Source organism: Pseudonaja textilis, chromosome 2 (assembly GCF_049901715.1).
Source record: "Pseudonaja textilis isolate UNSWEBS1 chromosome 2, rPseTex1.2, whole genome shotgun sequence".
Classification (NCBI taxonomy): domain Eukaryota; kingdom Metazoa; phylum Chordata; class Lepidosauria; order Squamata; family Elapidae; genus Pseudonaja; species Pseudonaja textilis.
Genome location: NC_141991.1, coordinates 235,375,411 through 235,402,129, shown reverse-complemented (window position 1 = coordinate 235,402,129; position 26,719 = coordinate 235,375,411). Strand labels below are relative to the sequence as shown.

Sequence of the window (26,719 nt, the reverse complement as noted above, 5' to 3'; positions counted from 1 at the left end):
ATAGGAAACTTTCAAGAAATGTACACTGAGCCTCAGGCTAGACTGGGATATTGAAATTGGAACAAAAAAACATCTTGCCAGAAGGCAATGGGAACACACACACAAACACATTGTTGTCAACAAAATATGTACATGTAGTCATCAGGCCTTAAATGAGACTTCGCCAGCAACTATAAAGATAATACTCCTCAGCACAGAAGAAAACAAGGAAGATTAAATATTCTTTCTTAATGAAAATGAAAGCACTAAAAAAGTAAATAAAACGTATCCAACAACAACAAACTGTTTATTTATTTTTTTGCAAAATATGGTGTTAACTAAAAGCTAAACAACCAGAAGATGTAATTTTATACTAACTCATTTAACAGACACAAATTGTACCAAGTTATAACAGTGCAATATTAAACAGCACTATTTACATACATATTTACAACTTATGTCTTTATATAAGTTATTTAACCTACTGCTCAGGAAGTTCAACACATTTGGTGTTAGGAAATAAGATTCTAGGTAATATAAAATAGTGAATAAAAATGTTAAAAGTATCCTGGACAAAATTTTAGAGAGAAAAAAAAAGATGATTTAAGGGGAAGGACATAATCAGTAGACAAATTTCTTTGTAAACAAGGAACTTGTTAAATGTGATGCAATAAAAAGAGACATGAGGGTGTTCTTTTTAATATGCATTTCAGAGACACAAATTATGAACTTTGAACTAAAAAATAGCTTCTTTAAAATTTCAAAGTGAAAATCAAAGAAATGGTTGAATACAGACATTATATTTTGAAACCTCTAAAATAGCAAATTTTAGGGCCCAATGTTGTTGGTCTAAAAGTCTAATTACTATCCTCTGCAAACACGAGCAAAGGTCAGTCAGAATTTCTAGGCTGCTATCTGTGGATCAAGATTTAGAAAGCATCCTAAACCGTGGATTTTGGGGGACTTTGCAACCTTCTCCTGAATCTGATGAACCAGAATTGCTAACCAACATTTTAAAGTAATCCTGATTAGCATTAATAATTGTTTTGTCAACACATGACTGACAATAAACAATGGCTAAAGAGGAAGTATTAATATGAAAATGGGTAAAGGAATAATCATGACTCATTTCTGATAATCTGAAATCATACTTCAGAAAATGATCAATATGACATCTAAAACTCAGTAATAATGTTGAAGACAGCTTTGATGAAATAAAACATCAATTGACAATGTAGCTGTTTGAAAATCCAATTTTTGTGCACAGCTCCAAATTGTCCTTGGGTGGTTACAATTTTCATGATTTGTAAAATATTAAGAAAACAATTTTGCAACTTCATGAGCCTAAAAATGTGGGGTGAATGCTATAAGCTATCCAGGAAAGAATGTAAAAATTCATTCCAAAAGCAAGTCAAAATGAATTATGATTGAAAGGATTTTACTTCAGAAAAGTGTGAATTTTTAATACAAATTTAATCTAAGTTGAACTTTTAGATTAATATGACGCGCCAAATAAATTTGTTACAGCAAAAACACTGCTTATTTAACTGTACATAAAATAAACTATAATATTTACATATTATTCAAGATAAAGAATTTCACTTTACAATTGCTTCTTTTTGGCAGATTCTGTTTAACAAGAAGGAAATTGCATTATTGGAAAAACTTAATTTCCTGTGATATGGATTAAAGGATTTTCCACTTGTTTACTTATTGTCTATTCTATGCTGTTTTAGTTTTTTTTTCAAAAAAAACAAACAATATTTATGTAAAACTTATTGTTTCCTCTTGCGTTCAGATTCTAAGCAAAATTTTTCATATGCTTCTTCAATTTCCGGATCCATCTCATCATCTTTTTCATCATCATCTTCATCATCAAAATATCTGCAATAAAATTCATGTTAAATACACATTTTTTAAAATTCAAACATTAAAAACAATAAAAAAGATAAATACCAATATTAATGTTATGATTCTATATTTGTATAAGCTGAACCCTGGCAGGCTCTCATTGCAAACTACCATATTTTTCACACTATAAGATGCACTCCCCCCTCCCCCCAAAAAAAGTGGGTGGAAATGTCTGTGCGACTTATAGAGCGAATGTTGGCAAAGCCCATCCCACCCTTTGGCCTCTGCCTTCCAGCAATTTGCTTCCTAACAGCAAACAGCCTGGTCAACTTCAGCACAGCACAAGTTCCTATGCCTGTTCTTGAGTTGCCAGCTAATTTAGCACGAGCAGCTGGCAATTGTATTGGCCTCCCGAAATACCACCAATCAGCTGTTCCAGGCTGCAGGGGTCACCGTCGTTCATTGCTGCGGCCGCGTATTGCCACCTCTGTGCACCCCATTTTCGACCTCCGTGCATCTTGTTTTTGGCCTGTTCCAGGCGGCAGGGATCGCCACCGCCTATCTCCACTGCCATTCGGCGGTGACGAAGGCAAACAGCGGTGATAGGCAGTGGCAGCAGCAGCGGCGATCCCCACCCCCTGGAAAATGGGGCATGCGGAAGCGGCAATACGCGGTGGGCTCAATGGGCAGCAGCAATCCCCAAAGCCTGGAACAACTGATTGCCAGTATTCTGGGAGGCCGATCCAACTACCAATCAGTGCTGACCAGGCTGTTTGCTGCAAGGAGGCTGCAATTTTTTTTTCTTGTTTTCCTTCCCAAAAGCTAGGTGCGTCTTATGGTCTGGAGTGTCTTATAGTGCAAAAAATATGATAGGTCTAAATTGCTTAAGTGCAAAGAAGTTCACATTTATAAATGTTAGTATCACTTATAAGCAAGAATGGTCAATTTAAATTCCTAAGTACAAAACAAGTATTATTTCCAACAGGAAACCACCTACATTCCAGCTGCTAAGGCCTCTGCTGCACATTCAAATATAAACAGAAGAATTTATAGGATCCAAAAAACAGAAAGTGATCAGAAAAGGAATTGAACAGAAAGACAGAAATAATAATCTTTTTTGCTGTAGGGCCTAAAACATTATGAAAATATTCTTTTCAAAAGCAACAATTAGTAAAAAGAGCTCTGTAGATCTCTAAGGTATTGATTAATGTTTCCATTTAGTAGAATATCAGTAAATAAAACTGAAAAAAGCAGTCAGTTGTATATAAAAACTTTTGAATACTAAAGTATTTTCAAAATGATAAATTTTGACAAAAATATTCTTGAAAAGTGAAGACCAATTTAGGAATGTTAATGATAATCTAAAATGATTCTATCTGCATCACATTAGATTAAAATAAGAACTTACTGGTCTTCCGCTCCTGTTCCATTTTCTTCATACCCTTGAAACAAATCTTGCCTTTCAAGAAGTTCTTGATATTTCTCTTGGTAATCTAAATCAACATTTTATGAAGAACCACATCCAAGTTTATTCACTATATCGATTAGTAAAATATTACAGATATGTATCCGATAGGCAAACGTAATTTGGGTAAGCTCTTAATAGCACATTGAAATAATCTGCTTAAATGTATCATTTTATTGTACTTCATCATGCTTATCCTGAGCTTTCTCTTCCCCTGGCTTTTCTTCAAATAATGTTTGCACTCAAGCAACATAGCTCCTCATTAAAGAATTTGCAATATACTGTATTGTAGCAAGGTATTCTCACTGCCAAAAAAGGTAAAAGTCTGCAATGCACAATAAAGTGGAAAGACACATTCTGTGCCTTAAATGATTAGTCAAAAGCAACTAAGCACTAAGTAAAGGAGTACAATTGTGGAGTCACACAAAGAAAAAAAGGTCTCTGACACTGTAAATGTAGGATGCGGTATTGAATAAAGCATGACTGATAGCAATCATTGATTAAATGCCATGAAGTACTCTTAGCAATCACATACATATAGTTCTTGTTTAGCGACCTTTTGCAGTTATGATTGTGGGGAAAAAAGTAACTTTGCAACGAATTTTAAGCCTTGGCGCAGTGGTTAGAATGCAGTGCTGCAAACTACTGTTCAGCAGTTTAGCAGTTTTTGTCATCGGTTCAAGGTTAACTCAGCCTTCCATCCTTCTGAGGTCAGTAAAATGAGGACCCAGATTGTTGGGAGCAATATGCTGACTCTGTAAACTGCTTAGAGAGGGCTGTAAAGCACTGTGAAGTGGTATATAAGTCTAAGTGCTATTGCTAATCTTCAAATTTAAGACCTTTAGAGGTCTGTAAAATAAAGGAAAACTGAAGTAAGATCATAAGAACGGTTGTAATAGCTCTGATTAACAACCAAGTTGCTAGTCCCAATTGTAGTCTCTAAATGAGTATAATACCTATAGATGCATTTTCTCCATAATGGTGTCACAAAACTTTGTATATATAGGTTTCACTTATCTTTGTTAATAATTTGTCTACAAATGACAGAAACAGCAATGGGTTCAATACTCTGCTGATGTGACTGCAGACAAGGAAACTAGCATGGCATGTAGAATTCCATCTGAATGGATAGAAAGCATTTTCTGGAACTTTTAATAAAGCTCTGCCTATTTTTGATTGTCTGCCTTCTTTGAGAGCTATAAAATGTAAATTTAATTGATTTCTATTTTAACTATTTTATGCAAAGCAAATAGTTAGAACATACCTGGATCTGCTGCAGTGAAAGGCAAACCCTCTGATGTGTAAAATGTTGGTTCATTCTAGAATTAAAATATGCATTATTTATTTATGTTTCTATTTTTTTAATCTTGTATGCTTTAGCATTTTTATATCTATTTCAGTAAAGCTATCTCAGGGATAATCTATGGAAGAAGAATGCCAGTATACTTTACCATGAAGTAATTAGGATCATTTTCTGGAGTTGCTTCCCTGTACGTTGAAGCAATATGTACCCTTCCCCAATTACTTGACCGCAGTTCTACTAATTTTAATAGCATATGCTTTACATCTCTGTAACAGAAAAGTAGAAAATAAAATCATTACTTTTACTGTAAGAATAAACCTGACTAATTTATTATAGCTTCTCAAAATGTAATTTTTTTTTAATGCTAAGGCATTGTCAAAGAACAACTTTTGTTATCAGTATTCTCATACATTAAATATAGGTATTAAATGTGATACATGGCTTTGAAGAACCTACACTGTTTAGATTGGTTAAACACAGTTATTTAAATTTAGCACTTCTGTTGGCTTTGTCCTTTCTGCTGCGTTCAAGGACTTCAGCCTCTTTCCTTATCACGCTTTAAGTGTACTGTCTTCTCTGAAATGTTTGTGTAAGCATTTTCTTAAATAAGAGTTATGAGAAAAGCAGTTCTGGTCTTTATCTATTACAGGCAATAATTCATACAGGAGAAGTAGCCTAATGATCTAGACAAGGTCTAGGCAAGCAATTTGCAACACGTATTGATTTCCACAACAAATAAGAAAGAAGCGGGTAGTCATGGACACTGTGATCACTGCAAGACTAAAGACAAATGAGGGTGTAATGCAGGGCTAGTAAAAATCATAGCCTGTAGAGAATAACATAGAAGGCTTTGCTAGTAAGCACAGGACAGTTTGCAAAGTTCATTTTGGTCTACCCGATTTTTACTTTGCTTAAGCATAGCAATGAAAGAATAAAGAATGAACATGGAATTAGAATGTAGAATTATTTAGGAGGGCAGGAGCGTCAAACTGATGGCTCATGGACTGAATGCATCACGCACACGGCGTGCTCACTCCAGCTCCGTGAATGAGAAAAATGTTGCAAAATATCACCTGATGGCAATGTGATGCAGCGAGTTTGACACCCGTGATTTAGGGAATATATGAAACTCTCAGGTTATTATTTGCTTGATTTATTAATCCAGAGGTTATCTAACTTTGTCATTTTGTGGCACCCTTTTGATGCAAACAAAGGTTGCAAAATCCAGCTTTGCAAACAGACACTAAAAAAATTAAAATATCCTACAATGCCGTGTGAGTTCACTGCAGTGCTCTAGTACACAGTATTAATTTAAAAAAAATTATATACAGTATTATGTCACTATTTCAAAGTAACTGCAAGATTTTAAAGAAGGCAGAATATGTCTAGTTCCTAGGATCCCGTAAATGTTTTTTACTGTATACATTTAATTTATTGAAAGATGTGTATTTTAAATATGAGATATTTTAACAAACACTTCACAGTCTAGTTTTGCTTTGATAATTGGTAGTTTTTGTAGGAAATGAGCAAGACAGCTGCAAAGTGAACTAATCTTTTTATTCTATTAAAAAGGACATGAAATTGTTTTACAGCATAACTGGGAAACGACTGAATTTTCTTACTACCTGCTGCAATTTGCATCTAAGACAACATTTTCAATTTTCTGTATTATGTCATCCATGTAAGTCTTTCCCTTTTCTTTCCATGCATCTTCAAGGACAGATCCTGTCAACTGGGAAACAAATAAAAGCAATGATTGACAACACTTGTCAGATTAAACTAATTTGAAAAAGCAAGTTGCATTCAGAATTGGATAAGAACTCTGTTTTTTAACCTTTTTTTCGATTACAGTCTATGCTTCTTGAAAAGCTTCTTTTATTTATATATTTATAAAATGTGTAGGGCTGCTCAACTCATACAAAAAATTAACAAATACAAACCCTTCCCCCTGCCCCCAACAAGCAGCACAATACATTAAAAAAACAACAGAAGCAATAAAATGGCAACCAGATTAAACTGCACTGCAACTCTCCCAACTGATGCTTTCCTCACTTGGACTCAAATGCTGGGGGAAAGACATTCTAAAGATTTTAAGGGTCCACCCAGGTATCAGGGGGTAATTTGTTTCAAAAGTAAGGGGCCCCACTCAGAAAGCACAAAAGGTGGCAGTGTCGGAAGCAAGAATGGGCTTTATTGGAGCACCTGGGACAATCCTAGAGAAGGCAATCATACCTATAACCATGTCCTATATCATGTAGGGCTTTATAGATGATATCCAGAATCTTGAAGCCTTTTAGAAGCCAGTGCAGCTTATGGAGTAGTGATATATTCATAACCACAGTAAAGCCAAAAATACCTGAGCCACCACATTCTGGACCAAGAGAAACTTCCAGATGTTCTTCAAGGGCAGCCCCATGTACAGTGGATTGTAGTAACCCACATGGGAGTTGATTAAGGTACGAGTAACTATGAGCATGGCCCCCTGGTCCAGCAGCTGGCACAGAAGACAAAATTGTTCAATGGTCTCCCTGGCTGTAGCTGTCACCACTCTTCTGGCAGGAGTTGTAATGTGAGGAGATGGACACTAAATCTTGAGCCTAGTTCAAGAATCAAAAATGTAAACTCTCAAATTCCCAAACCTGTGGGTCTCAAGATCTACTGCCAGCCCTTCAAGGTAGATTAACCTAGGAAAGTAAAGTTATGAATGGTAATACTACCTTTATTACAAGGTACAGAATCTTCCAAGTCTGAATACTTTGTGAGAACTGTGGTAAACCTTTATCTTTGTGAGAACTATGGGAAATCCTATCTGGAACAGTTTGCCTAATTAATTTATGTCCTGGGTTCGGGTTTATTTTGTCTTCTGAGTGTTGTCTTGGTTCTGTTCCTCAAGGTTATTCCTTCTGGTCATTTTGCCTAAAGCCATGAATATTTGGAAGGGCTGGATAAAGCCTATTCTTCCACATCCAGATACGAGAACAGAATTTAGGCAGTTTCACTTGCACAACCAGGGGTAGGGATGTACAGTTGGATTATCATCAGCATATTGAATGCTAAGATATCCTGTAACAGGACAGGCTGTCCGTGGACTACATACAATATTCAACCCTATTTTCGCCAGGAGAGATGAATGTATTTCCACTGGGTAAACAGAACACGTAATCACACCACAGTATTTATACTAATATTAATCAAGAACCAAAGAGGCTCTATTAATAATTAACACAGCTGTTTTTTTAAAAAAAACTCTGAATAAAAATGTCTTACTTTCAATAGTTTTACTGCACAAATTAAATTGCTGTCCAGAGGATTTGAAAAAAGTGTATTTAATAGCTCCTGAAGTCCAGTTTGAAGAATTTCAGCTCGAGTTACTTGTCCTTCATTTCCTTTTATCTATAAATATGTAAAATATTTTTATGAAAGTTTGTAAAACCAATATTGAAAATTTAAAACTATTCCAAGTTCTTACTGCTAAGGTATTTGGTATTTTTCTATATTAATTAAAAGCTGATTATATAATGGAATACTTTACCTCAAGAAGGCTATTTTCCTCAGCTCAAATTTTTTTAGCTGCCATATGTTAAAAATCACTTGATAGTGAAATCAGCAGCTTATACATTTAATAAACAAATAAAATTTAACTACCTGTTAGATTTAATTGAATGAGAGAATTCACAATTTTATACCTAAGAGGATATAAAAAGCCTACAGTAGCATGTTGTAATTGATTCTAGTGAAGTAGAAAAGCTTGATTCATGACTGTTGTACTGAAAGGTATTGCTCTAGCAGTATAATGATCAGGACAATATGTACAAACATACTACCACTTCATTTTTATAATAACATCCCTGGCTCCTCTTCTGAACTGTTAAGTTAGGAAATAATAAAAATCTCCATAAATACAATTTATTGTTGGAAATATAATAGAAAATATGTTATCTGCATTTTATTCAATTGTTGATTTGAAATAATAAAAATTTGGTATTTTTATGGGAATGCAGGTATATGACAATTAAAAACAAAATTAAATTGTAAGAAAGACTCTAATGGTCAGCTTCAGTTTGTGCCAAGATGATGTATCTAAATAAATTTGTTCTTTGAGCAAATGGAATGCCTCAGAGTTCAATTTGAGATGTATACATCAATTGGAACCAGACACTACTAAAGTTTTAAATTTGTTCAAAGTTTTCCTATTTTGATTGAGTTACAATGCTCTACAGATGAATTCTTCAGCCTCTTTCCTTACAAAATGTCCAAAATTATAAATTGTAAGAAATAATTCAACCAGAAAGAAATATTTTTACCTCTAGATTTAGATAAAGTTCAGCCAAAAACAGTACAAATGCATGAAATCTTTTCCTCACAGTATCATCACCTTTGGCAGCTCCGTCTCTATTTTCAAATTCTTTTTGACACCTGAAAGAGACAATTTTGTACTTGCTGGTAAAATTCACAAAATATTATTTAAAAACTGAGGCAAATATGATGTTAAAGGATAAAAGAAAAATATTAACATGTATCTAATAATATATCTATGGTTGCAAAGTAATAAAACATTCAAATAGATTATGCAACTTGATTAAATACCCATCTTTATATATTTTGTTGTGGCTTGGGATGTCATTTCTGAACCCTTTTATCCCTGATGGCATGGTCAAAGTTTAAGAATCATCGTATCTATAATCCAACACCATGAGTGTCAATAGTTTAACATAACCAAAAAGGGACCCCAAGGAGAAATAACACATTTAAGGGATGGTTTGATTCTCTAAGTCTCCCACTTCCTACATACCAGTAAAAAGAAAAAGAAAATGCACTATGTGGGATAAAGTTGTGAAAATAAATAATACTAAAATATGTAAACAATGACAGCTCTATGTAAAACTTCAATCTGATGTATTTAGGGACAATAGCATCAGAATATCTGATATGACTTCCACCCAGGAACCAATTACGATTTGGGTCTTCAATACTAGATAAAGAATCTCTTTGTTTCCCCCCACTCCCAGGTAGCTTATTCTGCACTCTGGTTGATCTTTCATTAGAAGTTTACCTCAGATTTATCAGTAACTTTTTCAAAGAAAGAATACAAAGCTGGTTGTTGCAGAAAACAGTATTGTAGTAGATTTTCTCACTTATTCAAAATAAAACCTGGCATTTTAGTATAAAAGTATATGATAAGAGTATATATAGAGCATACAAAATCAGGAATTAAATATGGCCTGAAAAATTTCCCATTGTTTTTGTTTACTTGTTACTTTTCTTCAAGGGTGTATTAATACTGCAGTAAAAACATTTTTAAAATGTGCACACCAAAATGAACATTAAAGCATTTTATCTAAAGATTACATAATTTTTTAAATAGTCTTTATTGCAGAGGAAAGAATATCTCACACAATTAGAGAAACTATCTTGAAGACTTGACTTCTGCCAAAATTTTGCAAGCAAAAGAAACAGAGAAATTCCCATGCCATAAGGGGCTGATTTTAATGGAGCATATGAAACACCAAATCATTGCCTTTTTGCTGCCAGTTATGAAAAATCAACTGATGGAAAATATGTACTCAACGTCCATGTGTGGTATATAGCTAAATATAACACCAAAGAAATACTTTCCCATGTTTTGAGGGCCACTATGTATTAAAGCTGATAATATTGGTGAAAGTTGTATTGGACAAAATTAATTGGATCCCAGAAATACTGTGTTGCCACTCAGGATTTATTGCAATAACAATAAAATAAAGCAAAACATTTCCAAATTTTGACTTTAGAATGGACTGCCATTCACTTTCCAAACCTTCCAGTCCTCAGCTGCAGTACTAAGAAGTAAAAAATGTTGAGCTATAATATAGATTATTTCCTTTCTTTAATGAAGATTGAGATCCAAGCACAAATGTCCTTCCGTTCCTTACTGAAGCCTAGTAGTTTCCAAAGAGAAATATAATCGGACAAATATAGGAACTGAAGAAAGTTATCCAAGTTTTGGAGTTTCATAAGTCCAATTGCTTTAAACTTTCAAAACAGTAAGTTGTCATAAATGTGGCAAATGGCAAGCCAAGTACCTGAAGCTTCAAGGGACAAATGCTATAATAACAGCTCATTATAATCTGATAGAACTGATGGGTCTTCTCAGTGATGGCTCCTGCCTTGTGGAACACTATTCCATCCTGCTAGGCTTGTACTATTCCAATTAAATGTCTAGGGTGATTCTCAGTCATCCAGGTCTTGGTTGTCCCAAAGGTGCTTTTTCAAGAGGCAACTGGCCTTTCTGGTTTTTCTTTGAAAAGAAAAACCAACCTTGGAGACGCTGTCAGAGCTGAAGCCAGTCAGAGCTGAAAAAGCTTCTTGGATGTGAAATGAAACATCTTCAAAGAAAAAACAGAAAAGCCAGTTGCCTTTTGAAAAAGCACCTTGGGATTACTATTCCCACCATTTTGACTTTCCACAAACTGCGAGAAACCTATTTGTTCTCCCAAGTGTTGCTTAGGATGATGGCTGAGCCCCCTTGGTTAGGGTTGTTGTTGTTTTTTTAAATGCTGTCTTTTTCTTAATATACTTTGTTTTTAATGTTTTATCTGTAAGCTGCCTAGAATCGCTATTGAGTTAAGCAGCCTCAAAATTGAAGAAAAATACATGTTTATAAACAAACTTCGGCTTTATTTTCTTGACTTGATGATGTCCTCAAAGGCAACATTCTTGACCTCAAGGGGGGAACAAAGCTACTTCAACTAGTTTATCTGCAAGATGAATCAGAAAGTATCTGTTTATTCTGAAAGAAGTAAATAGACTCTGAGTATCATCTCACTTTCATTAATATTCATTTACAAAGTGTGTTTACCTTTGAGAATATAAAAGCAAACAGCACAGCGTAATTGACATTCAAAATCTCAGTTTCCTATGTTTTGCTTGTTCTTCCACACTGCTCAAAATTCAAGTCTGTGGCGAGCAAACCTGCTCATTGTTTACAATAATTGAAACAAATAATGTTTGATATAACAAAAGCTGAATATTTTTTCTCTGAAATTTGCAGATCATTTTTAGTTAAGTTATTTATTCACTTTGAAATTTCAGTTATTATTTTGGAAGAAGGAAGTTTGAAGAGAAGTGTTCTTCATTTTTAACAAAATGAGAAAGATTTTAAAAGTTGAAACAATAGTCCTGAAATACTTTTCTAGCATGTCGTATTATCATTCATTTTTTTAGCATTTTACATAAGCTTGGAAAACAGATATTGCTATTCAATTAATAATGAACATTTTAAAGCAGCAACATTTTTCTTCATGCCTGATTGGAAATCTAGAAAAAATGGATTGCTTTAATAAATAGTAGAAAGGGATTGTGTTAGTATGTACTCTCGAGTCATTTTTAAAGTATGCAGAGTTCTAATGCAGAATACATGCAGAATCAAGCTTGACAGTCTTGTTTCTGTCAATGGCAGCTTCTTTCAATATAACAAGATCTACAAACTTCCATTTCAATCTGATATCAGTATCTTACCAAATAAAGCTGGTAACAATGCATTGAGAATTAATTTTGGAATAAAAAATTGTCTTGAAATGTTCCTGGGAAATATTGAACCAGAAGTTGTTTTGTTAAGTTCAGAGACAGAGGGGAGATAAATAGATAGATAGATAGACACACACACACACACACACAGAGAGAGAGAGAGAGAGAGAGAGAGAGAGAGAGAGAGATGGGGGGGGGGAAGAGGGAGAGGGAGATACTGACCTTGAAAGGAGTACTGTTCTGAAGTTGCCATTTTGTGGATTAATCGTGAGGTGAAGAGAGAGATAATTGCATAGCCGTGCCCCAATATAGGAAAAATTGGGGACAGATGTAGCCTTTCAAAACAATCAGAAAAATGATCACAATCAGACATTTTCAAAAGTTCTGTGGTGCTTGTATATTTTCTACTGATTTCAAATATAGCTAATATTCTGAAGATTGTTTCAGGAATTTTAAGTAGAAAACCTCTCTGGATTTTTGCTAAAACTTGATATCACAATAAAAACCTGATAGTTATTAATGGAACATTAAGGTTGAATTTGACTTCAGAATTGAATTTTAAGGATGGGAATTGGAAGAGTTTCTTAGAGATTTAGGAGATCTTACTTTCTCATAAAGAGAAATTAGGCAATCCTTCCGTTAAACACACATGAATTCTCCCAAATTATTAGTTCACTTCTTTATGAGAGCCAGATTGGTCTAGTGGTTAAGACACCAAGCTAGAAACCAGGAAACCATGTGTTCTAGTCCTGCTTTAGACACAAAGACAGACGGCCTTAGGCCAGTCACCTTCTCTCAGCCTTAGGAAGCAGGCAAGCGGGAGCCACTTCTGAAATGTTACAGGGACTTGTCTAGGAAGTAGCAAGGAGTCAAAACAACTCAAAGGCATATGGACATTATTAGCATCACCTAATGTTTTACTTAATAAAAATTGTGAAGACACAATATTATCCAACATGTACATCAATCTGTACCCAGCATTATGAATTCATTTTTTACAGATACACAGCTTCCTTTCCCGGAATGTCAATTTTTAATTCTTTTGAAATTGAGAAATGAAATTTCCCTCACTTTCCTTTAACAAAGAACAATTAAAAGCCATGCTAAAACAGAACAGAAACCAAATGCACTTAACATAACTCACAACAGAATATTTACTAACAAATGCTGCTTTGTAATCTCAAGTAAGTTCCCTAGTGGATTCATGTTCTCAATTCATATCCTTTGTCCTCATTTTAAAAATACACAGATGGCCTTAACTTTGGTATTTAAATTTTCTTTTTCTACAATTACTATCTTTCACAGTATTATTTTGCTACAATTATTCAGCAGACGTTTTCCAAGATTAAAAAACCAATGTCTTAAATAATGTACATATATAAGATACGTTTACAATTAATCCTTGACTTATGGCTGCTCACTTAGCAACTGCTTGAAATTCTAAATGACACAGAATTACAAGAATTGTAATCACAAGAATTACAATGTGATTTCAAAATCTCAACATTCTCCTGCAGGGACCACATGACTAAACTTCGGGCACTTGCCTACTAAGCCGCATTTATGGCCATTTGCAGCATTCCACGGTCACATGACTGGGGCTTATGACAGTTTTAATGAAAATCAGCATTTCCTGTTTATGGCAAAACTGTGCTCACAGCAAACCTTTGATTTATTCAGTTACCACTGCAAAAAAGGTCCTATAATTGGGTTGACCAAACCATTTTATCATGTTCTCATAGAATAACAGAGTTGGAAGGACCTTGGAGATCATCTGGTCCAACTCCCTGCACGAGCAGGAGAGTCTATTCCAAATATTAGCCTCTATTTAGGATTGAACTCACAGCCTCCTGATTGTGAGGCTAGAGCTCCACTTCTAGGCCTCCAGAGCTCATGAGTTATGACTGTGATTGGCAAGCCCCATTATGGCATAACTTGAGGACTACCTTTATAGTAAAAGCATAGAGAGAAGTCATGCTTAGAATACTATTTTAAAATTTATCCATCAAAAACAATCTAATTCTGGTTTGATTATATAATGAGACAATATTAACATCAGGGTTTTTTTAATAAGATATACCAAATCAAGAAACCAAGACTGATTGTCCTAATATCTACTATTTATTATGAAAGCATTGTAAAAAACCAACCTATTACTCCTTTCATATCTAAGGTTTTCATAAATTTGGATTGAACTGGCATCTTTGTACTTCTACCTAACTCCCCTCACAGAAACGAGGTTCAAAGGGACATTTAAGCTATTGAGTACAACCCTCTCCTTAGGTCAAGAATTGAAATTAAGCAATCTTGACAGATGGCTGTCTAAATTCTGTCAGATCATATCTAGAGAAAGCAGCTTAGGTCTCCCTAGATAATCTGTTCTGGTCAAATTATTTACTACCATTCAATCAGAACTTGTCTTCTTTTAACAAAAGACCATTATTCCATGCCTTGCATTCAGGGCTGATAGATAACAGCGTGGTGGCTGTTTGCTTGCAGATGTTTCAACACATGACTAGATAATGTAAACCGCTTAAGAGAGCTGTAAAGCACTGTGAAGTGGTATACAAGTCTAGGTGCTATTGCTAATATCATGATCTCCCATCATGATCAACATCATGATTCTAATATTAGCTAAAACGTATGCAAGCAAACAAAGAGCACCTAGGACTCCAGAGAACAGGTTTTTGCTGCCTTCTGTGTAACACATCTTGATCATTTTCACTATTTTTATTTGCTCAGTTTCACTTTGTTCACATTTTTCTTAGGAGTCTAGAGCCCAGAATAGGACATTCTGTTGAAAAGGAGACAGTGAAATGATTATTTTGTCTGACTAAAAATTATATTATTGTTGGTTCTTTTTTTCCTTAGCAAAATACTTTAGACCTTTATTGAATTCAATTTGTTTACAGCTCATTTCCTTACATTCCAAGATTGCCTTGGACACCAGCAATAATTTTCTCTGGAATTTGGCACATTCACAAGAAATCTAGAACCTGATTTGAATGAGTAAAATTTTGACTGCAATCATAGCATCCTAAATGAGATGACGCGTCTAGCAGCCTAAAGATTCCAAAGATATATTTATTAAATTTATTGCCATCCATCTCACTGTTGGAAGTGATCCTGGGTGTCTTATAAAATGTTAAAAGCTGATGTAAAACAATTAAGATTAAATATAAATTAAAAATAAAGAGGACTGGTGACACAGAAGAGGACAGGTAGGGATTTTTTATCTATCCTGACAGTCATTCCCAGCAGAGGGCACATCCTAATCAGGACCCCAGTCCAGTTGGCAGAGGCAGGCTTCCAGAAGGCCAGGAGGATGAGTCTGGACCTCACCTCTGATGGGAGAATATTTCAGAGGGCATGGCCCACAGAAGAATCTTCTCTTGGTCCCTGTGAGCCAAAATTCTTTGACAGAAAGGATCTAAAATAGTCTTCTTCTGCTGGAATAGGACAGGCCAATTCCATTGGGATGAGATAGCTCCTCAGATACCGTGGACATAAAGGGCTTTAAAGGCATTAACCAACACCTTGAATTTGATCTGCAATGGTGCACCTCACTCAACGACAGTGTTAGATATGCTATCCAAGAGACCTCAAGAATTGTTTGTGCTGCTGTGTTCTGCACCAAATGTAGCTTCCAAATATTCTTCAATGTAGAGTGAGTTGAGGTCAACCAACTGAGAGATGACAGGGCATGAGTGACTGCACACAAGCCTCATAATACTGGAAAAAGATATAATGCTGGATTCAATCCTGGATTTCTTTCTTCTGCCCTTTCATGAAGAACTGGTCTTTCCCTCTTCTCACTCTGCTAAGTTTAATCCTGGAATTGTTCTATAAATATTTTGTTTCCATCTATTGAAGTTTTGGCTTTCCTAGTTTTTATACCATTCTCCTTTATTATCCCTTTGACATTTTATTTTCAGCTTAAATGCCTATTGATGTCAAAGTGGATTTTTTTTTTCAATTTCTTGCTTAAGTCTCTTAGCTGTCAGTATAGGGAAAGGAAGAAAAAAAACACCAAATCCTTTCCCTTTCCTCTCTCCTTTGCTGCTTCAAAATCTTCTTTGAGAACAATGTTATTTTTTTTATAGTTTAAATTCCAGGGTACCTTATGTTGTTACTTTTGCAGTTTAACCCGGTCAACCAAAACTTTCTCTTCTTATCTTCCTCCTGCACATTCTTTTCCGGTCAAGTTCTTTGAGATGGCCATTTCTGACCACTGCTGCAACTGCCTTCGGGAAAGGAAGTAACGGCCAGCTGAGGAGGAGAGATGCGGCTCTCCTCAACCCTACTGGCAGTCTCCCCCATCTTCACCACCTCTATGGGGTGGCTTAGCCCTGAAACCAGCCATCTCGGGGCCCTCCAGCGGCGAGCATGGATCGAAACCGCGCATGATCGCAGTTTTGGTCTGTTAGCGAAGGGACTCAAACCGGAAGTCCCTATTATAATCCATTTTTGACATCCTGAATAGGAATGTGAGTGCATTCCGCTTTAGTTTCCTTTAAAATAAATAATTTGCAAGATGTATGGCCATTTTCCTTGCATATTTCTAATTACTTCTGCTTTATATACTAAAACTTTCCCTTGGTTAGATTCTACTCAAAAACAGCTGATTCTCTGATTATTTTTTCCTAAAAATAATGCCTAGGAGTTTACTACACACTCTTTCCATTTATTATTTTGAACAAAAATATTTGGTAAATATTTCCCAGTTATGCTAGATTGCAATGTTCTTTCATATGTCAGGTGTTGAAGCAGATAAAGTACACAATTATTTTGCTACTCAATATTGAAAAGGAATGCTTCCCTCTATTATTTTATATTGCACAGCAAACCTTTTTTTATCTCAAAATCTCCAATTGCTCTAAGTTTTTAATTATTTGAGGTAAATATTTTATTGCATTGTTTACTTACTTTAAAGATTTATATGACTACCCAATTTGCAAAAACAGGACTCTCAGAGATATACAGCAATAACATAAAAAAATACAATAACCATTGAAAGGTTACACAGTTGTCACACACCTGCTACACCTGCAAGATGAACCCCATTCTGCCCCTAATGCCTGAGGAAAAACCCAGGTCTTCAAAGTCTTCCTAAAGGCTATCAGTATTGGAACTAGTTGGAGGTTGGGGTGGGGATGTCATTCCACAGGGCAGGTGTCAAAGCAGAGAAGGCCCACCTCCAAAGTCCCATGAGATAACCCTGTTTCAAGGAAGAGACCTGAAGCATGCACACTCTGTTGAGGCATGTTTGGACAGGCAGATAGAGGTTCCTCAAATAACTTGGTCCTGGGCCATGTATTCCCTTGCTTTATTTACACAAATGTCTAATGCCATAGCCGCCCAACATCTTACCTGTTGATATAGGAGTTCAACAAGTTCTTGTAAAGCTTCATATGTAGTCATGCAGCCATTTAGAGTTTCTGAAAAATGTGCTATTTCAGTTTCAAAACAGGCTGGCTGCCCTGCAAGATGATTCAGAAAATCCTGCACATATTCTGTTGGAGTTGGATATCCATCACAGTCATCTTCTAAAGAAGATTCCTAAAAATAATTATCAATTTGAATTGGTTCATTATCATTAATTTACATTGTGTATAAATTAGGCATGAGTATTTTGACCATATCATCCTTTGTAGGCATATTTTCCATCTCCAAGCTGTATAAACTTAAATCCTTAGTGGATTTAAGCAGATCAGGGATGTGTGTTTGTATAATGAGGGAGAGTGTGGCCTAAGGAGATCAACACCCTATATCAAGGTGTGTATAATTATTAGGCAGTTTCTTTTCCTCAGTTAAAATGGGCTAAAAATCAGTTTTAACTGACTCTGAATAGTCAAAAATTGTAAAAAAAAAAATCTTTCAGAGGGATGAAATTGCTTGAAATTGCTAAGATATTGGGGCGTGATTACAGAACCATCAAACGTTTTATTGCAAATAGTCAATAGGATCACAAGAAACGTGTTGAGAAAAAAGACACATCTTAACTGCCCAAAATTTAAGAAGACTCAAATATGAAGCTACCAGGAACCCATTATTCTCCAGTACTGTCATATTTCAGAACTGTAACCTACCTGGAGTGCCCAAAGTACAAGGTGTTCAGTGCTCAGAGACATGGCCAAGGTCTGAAATCTGACCACAACTGAACAAGACATATAAGTTGAAACGGCAAGACTGTGCCAGGAAATAACTGAAGACAGATTTTTCAAAAGTTTTATGGACCGATGAGAGTGACTCTTGACAGACCAGATAGATGGGCCTGTGGCCGGATCAGTAAGGGGCACAGAGCTCCACTTTGACTCAGACACCAGCAAAGTGGAGGTGGGGTACTAATATGGACTGCCATTATGAAAGACGAGCTAGTTGGACCTTTTCAAGTTGAAGATGGACTCAAAATCAACTTCTAAACCTACTGCCAGTTTTTAGAAGGCACTTCCTTCAAGCAGTGGTACAGGAAAAAGTCTGTGTCTTTCAAGACCCTGGTTTTTATGTAGGATGATGCTCCATCAGATGCACCGAAGTACTCCACTGCATGGCTAGTGTTAGGAATATAAGTCACCTAACAGGTATTTGGGTTAGAAATATATAAACCAGGATAGACATTTTAAAACTGTATCTTTAAGAAAATGCAAAACTGTAATTAGGTGTGTGGTTTCTCAAACGGCCATAAGATGGAGCCAGAAACCTGGTTTGTCTTAGTCTTAGTCTTAATCTCAGAAGAGTGTGTGTCTCAGTCTCTGTTTCCTTCTGTTGGAAAGTATTGCTGTTCCTCTATTTTTCCTAACTGACTGATATTTCTGGATTTAATGTAAGTCTGATACTGAACTGTTTTTGACACTGGACTTTGTTATTGGATTATCCCTGGATTGAAAAACTGACTGATTTACCTATGAATGACTTTTGGATTGCTTATCTTGAACTTTGCTTAAACCCTTCTGGAAGTAAAAACCTACATTTACTGTACAGTGTATCTGTGTTCTGCGTGTGTATTATTCAAACACTTCTCACAAATACGTCTCCCTGTATGTGCTCATTCTCCTAACGGGGAATTATCTCAACAGCTAGCCAGTAAAGACCTTAAAGATGAAAGAATAATGATATGCCCCCCTTCCTCACCTGAACTATTGAGAACTTGTGAGCCTTTCTTAAATGGGAGATTTATGATGAAGGAAAACAGTAAACCACTCCGAACAGTGTCTGTGGTTGCTACTGCATAAAAAGTTGGATCATCAACAGATCAAGAAACTGACAGACTCCATAAATGGAAGGCTTAGAACTGTTATTGAAAATAAGGGTGGGTATATTGGTCACTGATTTTTTTTTGAACTGTCAGAAATGTTTATTTGTAAATTTTGAGTTGTTTGTTTTTTTATTCTCACTTTAACAGATGAAAATAAATGAGATGGGAAAATTTTCATTTAGTTGCATAATACTTCTGTACATTAATAGTTGCCCAATAATTGTACAAACATAAGATATTCTCCCAAGAAAGGCATAGCCTCACTTTTACTTTCTTAAATATTCAGGTTTGAGGTTTATTAACATTTTGGATTAACCGAAAGCACTGTGGTTGTTCAATAATAAAATCCTCCAAAATATAGCTTGTCTAATAATTGTGCACACAGTGTACACTTAAAATGTCTCTATATGTTCAGGTTAGTATGCAAGGAATAGTAATGGAATAACATTTATTAATTTTTTAAACTTCTTAGTTTTTAAATCTACATCACAAATGAAAATTTTGGAATGAAACATGTTCTTTTAAAAGTGAACGCATTTCCTATTTTTTTAAAATAAATTTATAAATTTCTTTATTTAGATGGAGCAGGTGGAGAGAAATTCTTAATACTTACAGTATGATTTGGGGTGTATCCTGATGGGTAAAATTCAGGAGCATTTACTGACAGCTTTGACATTACCACCGGAGCCACAACCACCTGAGGTTTAGTTACTGCTGAGCCTGGATTTTTTTTTTCAGAAAATGATGCAGGTAATGATGCAGACCTTGCTGGTTCTGAAAAAATATACAAAACCTAATTAAAAGGCTTTCATATGCTGCACAGTTTAAAACTACCATTATATATTCTGGCAGCAGACAGATACAATCTGCCATTATAAATTACTAGCTCATCAAATAATTAGGAGATATGTATAAATAAAACAGTAAAATATATTAAGAGCATTTATTGAACGGGTGAACCTTCACATAGGACAGGATGTTTGCCTTCTTTATACACTCTCAAAAGCCACTAGAGAACTGTTTTAAGGCACCTGAAACTAATGGAAATTTCTTCTGTAAACAGAAAAATAGTGAGATGGATTTCACTCACTATTTTTACTATTGATATGTCATCCTTAGTGATAAATTCCTTCTAAGATATTTTACAATATTGGACTCAGTAACAGTAATTAAAAATCAAGAAATATTGCCTCACTCGGCAATATCTGAAGCACTAGAAAGTTAGTAGGCAGAACGTTTTCTGGAACAAGAGATAGTTTAATAACACATCTAAATGAAGCAAGAACTGCTTGAACGTTCTGTGACTGGAATTACCATTAAAAAAAGTGGTTATCTAGTACCCTCTGAACTGATCTTATCTAATGGAAGTTATACATGCATGTAAATATCGGTACATGATGACATCTGAATCTGCTTTATGAGAATTGTGAGGCATTCTTACTTCTCTATTCTTTACTGTGTTGGCAGACTTTCTCCTAGCATATTTGTTTAATTTACTGATTCTGAATCACCCTCTAAAACCTGAGGGTGAGGGATCAATCTTCTTTAATTTTTTAAACATAACTTTGAACATTTAGAAAATGTTCAACTATATGGGAATTGATAGTCAACTGCTCTCCTTTTTCTATCAAATGCCATAATGGGATAATAGTCTGAATGGTGTTGGTTATAACACTAAGTGAAAGTAGTGGCAGTGGGAGATCTGTATATTCTGTACATATTTTTTTTAACACGCTGCATTATTTGACTATATTCCCTGCTTAAAAAGAGCTCTATAACCTTACACCAAAAGTGGCCAATTTAAGAAGATCATGAACAGGACATGAAGACAATACCATTTTTCATTGTTGCTCTAGAATATATGATAAAGTCAGCTATCTGTAATTCATATAGTTGTCAAGATGAGTAGCCATTGGTAGATATATATTTCACATATATTTTAATGTGATTTGTTTTTAATTTTAAAATTTTCTATATTTTTATTCTATTTTTAAAATTTAAAATAAATTAAATTACTTAATTTCAATCATATTGTGCTCCTCTGACCCTTTTATACAAACTTGCATTGGTTTTCTGATGATACATATTTCTCCTTCCCATCTATTTTGCTACTTTGGCAGGATGAGCCTAGTTCTCACCAGTGTTCTGGTGGAGAGTCTGAAAGGAAATGCACCAGATAAAATTACTAATTGGGAACTCATCCTATACATATTGTTTTTTTCTCCTTAGTTGAAGCATTCTCCCAGAGTTGGTCAATAGTCTCACTGTTGACTAACTTTGGTAAGGATTGTACTAAATTAGAAGAATGGCCTCTGAAAGTAATGATAGCACTCTAAAGTTAAAAATTAATGGGAATTGAAAATGACTACATTTCACAGTCCTCTACTGAAATCAATACAACATTCTAGGAGTAAGGAGTGATTCCTGAGAAGATAAAAATGGCCGATAGCAATAGAAATGGTTGATACTGTTTTCTAGGTAACAGTAACACTATTCAAAGACTGCTGCCTGCAAGAATGCGTATGATGGGGCTGTAAGAATCTCACATGCATCAATGTTCAAGATGCTGTCAGTTATGCCCATTCTTGGACTGAGATGACCTTCTCAGCCTTCTCAGTTACCCACAACTGGTCATCTCCCACCTGAATTATTATAATGCACTCTACATGGGCTGCCTTTGGAGAGTGTCTGGAAACTTTGGTTGGTTTTGAATGCAGTGGTCTGCCGTTTTGCACAAACCTAGACTTGCGCTAGACTTCCTCTTTTGTGGGAGCTGCATTGGCTGCCAATATGCTTTCCAGTACAATTAAAGTTACTGGTTATCACCTTTAATGCCCTACATGGCTTGGGACCAGTCTAGTGGAAGGACTACTTCTCCCCTTTACCCAGACCACCAAGATGAAAAGGCAAGATATGTTGTGAGTTCCAACTATTGGAGTGTTCATTTGAAGGACCACAAAAAAAAAGCCTTCTTGGTTGTTGACTCTTCTCTATGAAACATCATTCTCTTGGTAGAATGACTGGCACCCACCTGGTTGTTGTTATGAAACGCCCCGAATAAGTGACTTTGTCAATGGGCTTGGGGACCACCATGAACAGAGATGGAGCCAATCAAGAGGTTGGTTTGTATTGCTGCTGTCATGTAGGTGGGTGTATGAATTTTTATGTTTGGATTTTTAATGTTGGAAACAGCGTGTGGTCATCTAAATAAATATATTTGATTGTAAATAAGGGTGGGTTTTTTGTATTTTTAGAATTCAGTATTAGAATCTGTGGTAATTTAAATTAAATTGCTATCAATTAGAGGAAAAGTTGTACTGATCTTATAGTCGAAGATTTTTCCAAAAGTTCCTAAGAGAAAATGTTTCTTTGCAATTTTCAGGAGTAGAAACCCAGTGACCCTGACTCTAATCCAAATTTAACTGGAATATCTATAGCAGATTTCAACCTTAAGAAAATTATTGAGTCAGTGTGAAATCTGCAAGTCACATACAAAAATACAATTTTAAAATATCAAGTAATAGCTGACTTGATATTATCATCATTCTGTTCACATACTGTTAAAGTACATAAAGTACAGTCACTTCAAAACTGCAAAATAAAATTATAGCGCATAATGATTTACGTCTATATAGTACAGCAAGCTAATGCAGCTCTTTTCCTACATCATCCCAAAGACAGAACTGAGGAATTATTGGATAGGTAGAATATCTGGCTGATTACCTGAATAAAAGAATCTTGTCCTTCTTATCTCCTCCAGAATGCTGACTGAGAATTCTGGAGTTGTAATGCCAATCAAAATCTAGGAAGCCTGTTCACAAGGTGTAGAATTGTTTAAAGGCAGTTATACCCAATGGATTTCTCTGCCCTGTTCATTTACAACTCTTTGTAACTTGTTCATTTGTCTTTCAAATACTTTCATTATTTCTATTATGCAATTGTTTATCATCTCAATTGTTTCTTGAAAGCCCTACAGCTTTCAACCTGTGTACATTTGACGTGGAGCCAGAAAACAGGAGCAGAAGTTCAATTAGCTACTAACTGGGACAGAGTGGAGAATAGCATCATGCATTTCTGCCAGCAATGGTGTGTGTGTGTGTGTGTGTGTGTGTGTGTGTGTGTGTGTGTGTGTCATTCTTAACACTAGAGTACTGATGATGTTACTAAGCAAAAATGCAAATGTTAATATGTATCACCTCTCTTATGAAAAGATAAACAGTCCAGGTTGTAATATATAATCACAAGATAACATTTTTGTTTTGATGGTAAATATTTTTGTTTACAGACGGTAAATATTATTTAAATATAATGAGATCTGCAATGTCAGAAGAAAGGAAACCAAACATTGAGCGACTTTCCAATACTGAAGATATGAATATTAAAATGAAAGGTACACAAATAGGATGGATCAAGAGCAATACTGTATTTTATTTATTATTAGATAGATTTGTGTGCTTCTGGTCTAGAGCCAACTCTGGGTGGCTTAGAAACATTAAAAACTGGTAAACATTAAAATGATAAAACAAATAATAATAATAATCAAGTTATATAAATACTATTTATGAAAAAAAATTAGCAATCAATTTGTTTTTACGGTATTTAAAAAAGCACATTATCTCATGATTATTTTAATAGTGCCATAAATATTTATGCTATTTGACTGAATTGAATCAACTATCCTTCCCTAAGGAATAAAAATATTTTTTTCCACAGCAGGCATTTATTGAAAACATACGTTCTTCTGACTTTTTCACTCACATTTTTAGCTTGATAAAATCCTTGTAAAGTACAACAATGGGGAAATCCTAGAGATGGGAATGCCCGGAAAAAACCCAGAAAAATGGGAAAAAACAGTTTTTTTTCCTGTTTTTTTCCATTAGTCCAGAGTCTGAACTATTGAGAGCTATGAAAGGTGATCCAGAACATATTCAAGTAAGTGAACAAATCAAATTTATTTAGAAATAAGGTAATGATTTTAATAGAATTTGTTTCTCATTCAGAGTGCAACATGTAAGAATGGTTTACACAGGTTTTACCTGTATTGCTATTTATTCTTAGTGTGTTAGTGTAAAAATTGCTTTAAATATAAATTCAGTTTATGTCTTAATTAGAACAGAATTACTTGAGTATCTTAATTTTTTATTTGGATTGATTAAATATAGCTGTATTAAGTTTAATGCATCCCTAAAAATTTGACTATTCAGAATCAAGTTTAAGTTTGTTTTGTATTTTTATTCACGTTTAGGATTTCACAGAGCCAACAATATACAAATTTGGAAATAAATTCTACCGATTGAGCAAAACAATGTCCCACAGGCATAAAATTTAGCCTCAGGAAGGCAAAAATAAAATTAAGTTATTTATTTACAATAAATAATAAATCTCTTATTAAAAGAGCACTGTCTTCATATTCATATTCCCAGGAGATACAGGTCTGAATGGGTTCATGCATTGAAAAGGTCAAATTATACATACCTCACTATGTAATACCAGTAGTTACACAAATATAGATCAATGACACATTGTTACAACCTTACATATTTAATCCAGGGCATTTTAAAGGGCAATCTAAACAGAGGAAGGAGTATTCAAGGAGTAGGATTGCCAACTGCAGCTGAAGCCAGTCAGCATCACAGATATTTTTTCCTACAACGTGCATAGCTATATTCTCTCACCACTAATAAAAATGAGTCTAGGTAGCCTAAATTTTAATACTCCAATTCCTTGAAACCTTTCAAGGGAGAATTCAGATTGCCTTGAGCAGAGATGTTTCACAAAGAGGACTAACAACTACAACTTAACAATCGTGTGTTCAGAAGTCCCATTACATGCACTGGCGTTTAAATGAAATGTTATCCATAATTATTCTTACCATTATTGTCAGAGTACAACATGTGTACAATGAGATTGGGTGAGCCTCCCTTCATGTACATACTTGCCCCCTCCCCCCCAATATTTGCAATAAACATTCAAAGCTTATGTTTTGATCTCATCTGATGAAACGGGCAAATTTGATGCAAATTACACACTGAAAATCACCCCCAATTTAAATGTGATTTTTTTCCGAAATGCCATCACTCTGCTAAACAAATATTTCCCTCAACACTGTCCAACTATTTACAAAGTCCGCACTACTATTACTGTTAATCTTCTCATCACTCCTTATCACCCATCCCCTCCCACTTGTGACTTTATGACTGTAACTTTGTTGCTTGTATCCTTACGATTTATATTGACTGTTTCGGAAATGATTTGATTGCTTATTGTACCCTATGACTATCATTAAGTGTTTTACCTGATGATTCTTGACAAATGTATCTTTTCTTTTATGTACACGGAGAGTATTTGCACCAAGACAAATTCCTTGTGTGTCCATTCACACTTAGCCAATAACGAATTCTAATTCTATTCGATCCTAAGGCAGGGGTCTCCAACCTTGCCCGGGGAATTCGGGGAGTTCAAGTCCTCCAGGCTTAACGTGGCCAAGGTTGGAGACCCCCTGGTATAAAGGACTACAGCAAAATCCGGCCGGGCTTCATATTAGGGAGGCTGCGTGTTTTATCTATTTGACGAAAAGCAGAGGTGTTTGGGCTTTATAGCATCTTGCCACACAGCCGCAGAGCTTCCGAAACGACTTGGAAACCGAGGAATGTGGCGAGCAACCCAACAGGGGCGTCGAGAGACCTTTGGAAGCGGGAGGGGGAAGGAGAGAATTCACGCAAATACCCCCCCTCATAAAGCCTCCAATGATGCATTAAGGGGGGGGGCTGGGATGGCCTCTTCCTCATCAGGTTCGGGCGGCGAGGTGGGGGTGGGGAGAGAGAAGCAAAGCGGGAAACGCGGCCCAGCCTCATCAGCCTGGAGGCGAGAGAGCGGGCTGAGCCGTCCCCCCCATTTCCTCCACCAAAGCAGAAACTGGACGCCGGGAGCGAAGGAGACCAGGCGGCGGATGCACAGTACGCGACGGAGCACAGTACCTGAGGCGGCAGCGTTGTTGGCGCCCGGAGGCGCAGTCTTGGGCGGCCGGAGAGGCTCCTGAGGGCGCGCGAAGCCCTGCTTGAGCAACTGCTCGGGAGTCCCGAAAGTGCCTCCACCGCCTCCGCCTCCGCCGCGAACCCCGCTTTCCGGGGCCAACGGGGCACCACCCCCTCGGCCTCGACCGGCGCCGGGAGCCCGGTCAAATCCGTTGTCGGACATATCAGCTTCCCACGGGCCTTTTTTTCCCCCTTCCTCCCTTTCTTTCGAGTGGGGAGGGGGCGGCGGCAGCAGCAGCAGCAGGGTCCCGGCCGCCCTCGCCCCGCCACTCTTCGTCCTCCCCACTCCCGGTTCCCCGCTTCTGGTCGCAGACACGCCGACGAAC

General features: G+C 36.0%; 1 protein-coding gene across 1 annotated transcript; it reads right to left on the bottom strand.

Annotated features, from left to right (window-relative positions):
* Window positions 1–267: 267 nt before the first annotated feature.
* PAIP1 (poly(A) binding protein interacting protein 1) lies at window positions 268–26,719 on the bottom strand. Its single transcript, XM_026716286.2, has 11 exons — window positions 26,337–26,719; window positions 19,973–20,133; window positions 17,475–17,663; window positions 12,327–12,439; window positions 8,903–9,014; window positions 7,866–7,991; window positions 6,224–6,330; window positions 4,747–4,864; window positions 4,560–4,614; window positions 3,239–3,323; window positions 268–1,863 (listed from the first exon to the last, which is right to left on the bottom strand). The coding sequence occupies exons 1-11, from the start codon at window positions 26,554–26,556 to the stop codon at window positions 1,755–1,757; spliced, it is 1,395 nt and encodes a 464-aa protein (XP_026572071.1). The 5' UTR covers window positions 26,557–26,719; the 3' UTR covers window positions 268–1,754.

What these genes read in the sequence shown, in the direction of transcription:
- PAIP1 (XM_026716286.2), bottom strand. Translation starts at nt 26,556, where the DNA reads ATGTCCGACAACGGATTTGACCGGGCTCCCGGCGCCGGTCGAGGCCGA. An exon ending in AGAACAGTACTCCTTTCAAG is followed by an intron (nt 9,015 to 12,326) that starts GTCAGTATCTCC and finishes TGTCTCTTTCAG; the next exon opens with GTGTCAAAAAGAATTTGAAA. An exon ending in AACTTTATCTAAATCTAGAG is followed by an intron (nt 7,992 to 8,902) that starts GTAAAAATATTT and finishes ACATATTTATAG; the next exon opens with ATAAAAGGAAATGAAGGACA.